Genomic DNA, 7500 nt, shown 5'->3' on the forward strand with positions numbered 1-7500 from the left:
TTTATCAGCGCTATTTGAAATAGGTGCTTAGACTTAAATAATGTTTATCAGTGCTATTTGTAGGCAGTCTGCAGTCTGCAAATGTCAGACACCGGTTATAATCTCGGTTGAATTTGTTCGGTGCAGCATAATGGACAATAGAATTACGAGGCGGTGATTTCATTGGCTAAAAGCAATGCACTGGTCCCCTTGAAGCAGTACATTTCACCTCCCTCTTTAACAAACTACCTTTTTTGCAACAACAGCAACTAAAAACAGTCGTAGTTTCGAGTGTCGTTAGAGAGGATTCTGCGAGCGCGAGGCTTTTATTGTCGTTCGCCGATATTCAGAAACTCAAGGCCATGTTCTGAGAGATGGCAAATGACGTAAATGCAATTGCAGCGAAAAAGTGAAAATGCTGGATTCAGACTTCTAGAAATGTTATGAACTGAATAAGATATTTGCTTTCGTAAATACTTTTGTTCTTGGGCCATCGTAGTTTGATCAAAAATAAGACACAAACAGCAGTGATAAACATATTGAACTTTTTCATTTTGATAATGACTTGACGTTTCGTATGTGCTCTACATACATTTTCAAAAGTAACCGTTGAAATTTAAAACAGCTATTTATATATAACAAATCGGATGAGGGGACTGGAACCTAGATTAAGCAAATACTTAACAGTAAAATATATAATAATAATAATTATAATAATAATAAAAACAGAAAAGATTAATAAAGCATCAGCTTTTCACTTCCGACGTTGACGTTGAAAGCTGGCTCAAGTTCTTGAATAAAGAAGGTCTCTTTTATTTTACAATGATAGTCAGTTTTGCCCTTCGCTAAAATATCAAAATGATCCCACTTGATGTTATGTCCAGTGGCCTTGACGTGGTCAGCAATGGCTGAAGTATTGTCATTTTTAGCTAGGGCCTTAAAATGTTCGGTTTTTCTATCGTGAAGCCGCCGTTTAGTTTTACCGATGTAAAAATCATTACAATCCCAACAATTTGCTCTGTAAATAACTCTGGATTGTTGTGAACGATTAATACGGTCCTTGTAAGGAAAGAAAGATTTTATACATCGAGTGCTCTGAAAAACAATCTTAAGGTTAACACAAGAGTAGAATTTGTACACACAAGATTTCAGGCGTTTAGCGACTTGGTTGCTTTGCAAACCTAAGTAGGGAAGTAGGATAACAATATCTTTCTTAGGAACTGTAGACACTGGATCGCTATGCTGATGTTGTCTGTTTTTGTTCAAAACATCGTTGATATGATAGTTGATTATGCCTTGTGGGTAGCCGTTCTGTAGAAGGAGTTTTCGAAGATCAATGAGGGCAGATTGTAGCAAGGAACCAGATGAACAAAGACGGTAGTAGCGATAAGTGAGGGAGCGGATGAGGTTTATTTTGTATTTTCGTGGAGTGAAGGAATCCCATTTCGTGTAGAGACCTGTGAAAGTTTTCTTTCGGTAGATGGATGTCGTGAAAGCGTTGTTTTGATTACGTGTGACAAGAATGTCCAAAAACGGAATTGCATTGTTATGTTCAAATTCAATGGTGAATTTAATATTGCGATGACAGCCGTTCAAATAGTGCAAAAAGTCATTTGCACTGTCTTTGTTGTGGAACATGGTGAATGTGTCATCAACGTAACGATTCCAAAATAAAGGATTAACTTTGGCGTTCAGCAACCACTTTTCTTCAAAAGCACACATAAAAATGTTGGCTAAGACAGGGCCCAATGGTGAACCCATGGCAACACCATCGATTTGGTCGTAGTATTTACCATCAAAAAGAAAGTGGCTCTTCTTGGTGGCAAATTCCAATAGCTTGCGTAAAACATCCCTGGGTAAAGCCGGAGGATCAGCAAGAGAATACAATTTGTCTAGACAAATGTTTAGTGTTTCCTCGAGTGGCACATTTGTAAATAGGGAGGAGACATCCAAAGAACACATTATTCCATTCTTATGCTTGTACTTTTTAGCCCAATCCGCGAAGCTGAAAGAGTCTTTGACAGTGTAATGGTCCAGGGAAGAAAGCCTGTCAACCTATCTTCGGAAACTGAGAAAGGATAGAATTATTGATGATGCAACTTTTTACAAAGTCTTACCGAGTGGATCTTCTCCTGGCGTTTTATATGGCCTTCCTAAAGTTCATAAGACTGGTTGTCCTTTCCGCCCTATTGTTTCATCGGTTAACACCTATAACTACAATCTTGCTTCTTACCTTGTTTCTATACTTCAGCCTATCTCGACCAACCATTACACTGTCAAAGACTCTTTCAGCTTCGCGGATTGGGCTAAAAAGTACAAGCATAAGAATGGAATAATGTGTTCTTTGGATGTCTCCTCCCTATTTACAAATGTGCCACTCGAGGAAACACTAAGCATTTGTCTAGACAAATTGTATTCTCTTGCTGATCCTCCGGCTTTACCCAGGGATGTTTTACGCAAGCTATTGGAATTTGCCACCAAGAAGAGCCACTTTCTTTTTGATGGTAAATACTACGACCAAATCGATGGTGTTGCCATGGGTTCACCATTGGGCCCTGTCTTAGCCAACATTTTTATGTGTGCTTTTGAAGAAAAGTGGTTGCTGAACGCCAAAGTTAATCCTTTATTTTGGAATCGTTACGTTGATGACACATTCACCATGTTCCACAACAAAGACAGTGCAAATGACTTTTTGCACTATTTGAACGGCTGTCATCGCAATATTAAATTCACCATTGAATTTGAACATAACAATGCAATTCCGTTTTTGGACATTCTTGTCACACGTAATCAAAACAACGCTTTCACGACATCCATCTACCGAAAGAAAACTTTCACAGGTCTCTACACGAAATGGGATTCCTTCACTCCACGAAAATACAAAATAAACCTCATCCGCTCCCTCACTTATCGCTACTACCGTCTTTGTTCATCTGGTTCCTTGCTACAATCTGCCCTCATTGATCTTCGAAAACTCCTTCTACAGAACGGCTACCCACAAGGCATAATCAACTATCATATCAACGATGTTTTGAACAAAAACAGACAACATCAGCATAGCGATCCAGTGTCTACAGTTCCTAAGAAAGATATTGTTATCCTACTTCCCTACTTAGGTTTGCAAAGCAACCAAGTCGCTAAACGCCTGAAATCTTGTGTGTACAAATTCTACTCTTGTGTTAACCTTAAGATTGTTTTTCAGAGCACTCGATGTATAAAATCTTTCTTTCCTTACAAGGACCGTATTAATCGTTCACAACAATCCAGAGTTATTTACAGAGCAAATTGTTGGGATTGTAATGATTTTTACATCGGTAAAACTAAACGGCGGCTTCACGATAGAAAAACCGAACATTTTAAGGCCCTAGCTAAAAATGACAATACTTCAGCCATTGCTGACCACGTCAAGGCCACTGGACATAACATCAAGTGGGATCATTTTGATATTTTAGCGAAGGGCAAAACTGACTATCATTGTAAAATAAAAGAGACCTTCTTTATTCAAGAACTTGAGCCAGCTTTCAACGTCAACGTCGGAAGTGAAAAGCTGATGCTTTATTAATCTTTTCTGTTTTTATTATTATTATAATTATTATTATTATATATTTTACTGTTAAGTATTTGCTTAATCTAGGTTCCAGTCCCCTCATCCGATTTGTTATATATAAATAGCTGTTTTAAATTTCAACGGTTACTTTTGAAAATGTATGTAGAGCACATACGAAACGTCAAGTCATTATCAAAATGAAAAAGTTCAATATGTTTATCACTGCTGTTTGTGTCTTATTTTTGATCAAGATATTTGCTATAATCTTGCCTAAATGGAGTAGCCCTAAAAATAATTTATTGGTCAAATTAAATACTTAATCAACATGGTGAGGCATTTAGATGCCTTTATTATTTCGAGCTTTCCACCTCTCCGATTATTACTGTTCTTTGCAGTTCATGAATTGGCCGCCATCTTGAAATGAGCTACGGGGGATGATCGGAAAAATCGGAGTGCTCCTTTGCAGGAGTCGAACCTACGACCTTCCGATTACTAGTTGGGATGCTCTACCACTGAGCTATAGGGGATGATCGGAAAAACCCGAGTGCTCCTTTGTCATAATTGATCGACTCGTTGACTAAGACACGGACCTCACAACCATATTTAGAAGATAAATGCCAAATAAGGTTATCGTTACCAGTTTGTCGCATCTCGATACATTTCGTCCATTTCGTCAAAATGGCGGAAAACGATGATGAACAGAATCAAAAATACCATAATACTCTTTGTTTGTCCCCCCGAAATTTTGCATAAGCATTGTTTTTATTTTCTCTTGAAACTGATGATGGTCCCAAGAGAAACTGGAAACAATGCTTATGCAAAATTTTGGAGGAACAAACAAAAACTATTATGGTATTTTTTTGATAGAGACTAATTAATAGCCCTTTTCATGGTTAGTTTTTCTCATTTGCATTACAATATAATCTAGCACGAGGATGATGTGAGGCAATTTCGGGCTATTTTGTAGTTTTAACCCGAAATTGCCTCGCATCCACGTTAGATTACATTGTAATGCAAATGAGAAAAACTAACCGTGAAAAGGGCTATTCTCTTTGACGCCGTCGATAAATCTTCAGGTATTTTGACCTTGATCTCCAGGTTTTTGGTCTTTAGGGGTTGAGAGGTCTGTCATTCGGTGGCCCTGTTCACACCAATATCAGTATTTTCTGACTGATATCTGCTCCGTGCATCCGCATTTGTTCTGCTTGCGTTGAATATCCCATTGGAGCATCCGGTACAGAATGTCTAACTTAAAGCGTCTGTGGCAAATCCTAAAAGATTTTTGAAACATCCTGATCAAACTTTTCCAATTTCTCGTTTTAGGTAGTGGGTTACCCTGACCTATTATATTATTTGTCCTCTGAGCGCTTTTGAGGGTTTTGCAAAAAGAAAAAAAAAAAAAAAAAACAAGAGAACGCTGGTTTTCCTAAGGTGTTATGATCTAAGAATTGTCATAGCTACGTCACGCGTGACCAGTAGTCTCAGTATTCAAATTCTGAAGAGCACTCATCTCCCACCAATGTGGCCCGGGTTCGATTCCCAGACTCGGCGTCATATGTGGGTTGAGTTTTTTGGTTCTCTACTCTGCAACAAGAGGTTTTCTCCGGGTACTCCGGTTTTCCCCTCTCCTCAAAGACCAACATTTGACTTGAGTTGTGTTAATTGTTAATTTCAATTTACAGTGTCCCCAATTAGTGCTTCAGCGCTAGAACGACTAGACACTTAAATAAATTTCCTTTCCTTTCCTTTCCTTTTGTAATGTTTATTTGCGATATATCAAGGTAATATCCACTGGAAATTTAGCCTGATTCTCAGACCGTCCAAGTCGGTCGTGTCACGCACTTCATCACTGCGCCATCTCTGCACCCCTGCAAATTTATATCGCAAATAGTTAGCTATTAATTTTCGTTTTATAATAAAATAAGCCGGCAGTGTTTGAACACAGTTAATGTGCAGAAATGGTTACGAAACTCGACAAGTCTTTTTGTCTAATGTCTTTGTCAGTATTTGTGGCCGTAGGAGCACAAAACACACCAGTTTTCGAAAGATAACCAATCAAATCTTGCATTAAATTATGCGCAACTAATTTGCGAACCCTTGCGACGAGAAAACAAAAGATTGTGCACTGTCACGGTCAATTCAACATCCATTGCGACAACATTGTTCTCGCTTTTTCATAACCAGTGCCTCGATTGACTATGGTTTGAAAAGTAAAAACTATTTCAAGCGTTTGACCACAGGCGAACCCCCCTTTGTTGGTGTTGTTGTTATCGATCTGTAGAACGATAAATACATTACGGCGGTTGCGATTTGCTCGGCAACAAAGTTTGAAAGCAAATAGTCCAATGAAAGATCAAACAAAGTGTCAACTGAGTCCTATGTTATGTTGTTTTGGTCGTTCCGAGCTGTTTGAGGCGTCATTTTGCGAGATCTTTTCTCCACCGACGGTTACACAGTCAAGAAAATTCTCAATTTTTTTTGCAACACTCGATTGAAACTCGCTTTATTGTGCGTCTTTCGTACCAACTTTCGGAAAAATCTTCAAGATTCCATTCAACTCTCGGAAGCTCCTACCCTGGTCCCAGAGGTTTTTCTTGAGCCGCGAATCGGCGAAGACGAGTCCCGAATCGGCAAGAAAAAAAAACCTTCAGTTACCTTGGACTTGAATCTCACTGAATCTCACTTTCATGCAGACGCCAGCTGTCAAACCTGTCAAAATTGATAAATAACAAAGGGTCCAATGGCAACTTAGCAATCACGCGTCCCCTCGCTATTATCAATCAAACGAACCAATCATATTGATTTGCGTGTATGTAAAAATATTAACCAACCCGGGCCTGAGGGTCAGATCCTGACCCTGTCGTTTGCATGAAAGTGAATTCAAGTCCAAGGTAACCAAAGGTTTTTCTCTCCTCGCCGTTTCGCGGCTCAGGAAAAGCCTCTGGGACCACGGTAGGAAGCTCCAAATAGGAATTCGGATGTTGGGGTCGTGTTCAGGGGCCGAGCGCCTAGCCGGCAGCACAGCTCCTTCGGTCCGACCTCGTTGAGCCGCGCCCTTAGCAATTCAGTCTACGACTGCGCGTAAGGGCGTTTAGCAGGTCAGGAATTAATTAACTAATCTACGAACGCTGACTTTCTGTTGACATGGACTGTCGTTGACATGAAATATGATTTGCGCCAACCGCTGCTAGCGAAATGCGCCCGTGAAAGGCTGGCAAACAAACGTTCGATCAGTGCAAGAAGTCCGCAAACAAATTTTCTGCGACACGAAACTTCCGAGTTTCACAGAGTTCTACACGAATCTAGGGAACTTTCACAATGAAATCGTATAAGAACCCAACAGAGGTCGAAATGAATCAAGTGGTCCTTCCAACACACACGAACGAACGGAAGGAAAACTGTCTCAGCAGTGGACAGCTACTGAAGTGGATGGATGCAGTTGCTTGTCTGTCTGCAGAAAAACACGCTGGGTCATCGTGCGTCACGGCGTCCATGGACGGGCTCTACTTCGAAACAGAAATCTACGTTGGCCAAGTTGTAAACCTCTCAGCTCGGGTAAATCGAGCGTTTAACACAAGTATGGAAGTTGGCGTTTCTGTTCAGGTGGAAGATCTACGGAGTGGAGAGAAGAAGAACGTTTGCCAGGCGTGTTTTACTTTTGTTGCTTTAGATGAAAACAATCGTAAACAACAGCTGAATCCGATTGTACCTTTCACTGTAGAGGAGAAATTGCAGTATGCGCTTGCCAATGAGAGAAGACGAATGCGAATGCAATATCCTGTCGATCTTAAAGAACTCGCGCTGGAGCGTGAAAGTACTGCGGGAATCGAGAAAGTTGATGATCGAGAAACAAGCGCTGTCGTTAATTCAGATACGGCATTTGAAAGCGTCGAGCTTGTTCTTCCGCCGCATGCAAATCATCATCACACAGCGTTTGGTGGCCAAGTGATGGCTTGGATGGTAACAGCCTGTAC

General features: G+C 40.2%; 1 protein-coding gene across 1 annotated transcript in view; it reads left to right on the forward strand.

Annotated features, from left to right (window-relative positions):
• Positions 1 to 6702: 6702 nt before the first annotated feature.
• The window catches only part of LOC137993411 (acyl-coenzyme A thioesterase 11-like), a 1942-nt gene continuing 1144 nt past the window's right edge, over positions 6703 to 7500 (forward strand). Inside the window, exon 1 of the mRNA XM_068839247.1 lies at positions 6703 to 7500. This exon is cut by the window's right edge and continues 1144 nt beyond it. Coding sequence (XP_068695348.1) covers positions 6845 to 7500 — 656 coding nt within the window. The 5' untranslated portion in view covers positions 6703 to 6844.

Source organism: Montipora foliosa, chromosome 2, assembly GCF_036669935.1.
Source record: "Montipora foliosa isolate CH-2021 chromosome 2, ASM3666993v2, whole genome shotgun sequence".
Taxonomy (NCBI): domain Eukaryota; kingdom Metazoa; phylum Cnidaria; class Anthozoa; order Scleractinia; family Acroporidae; genus Montipora; species Montipora foliosa.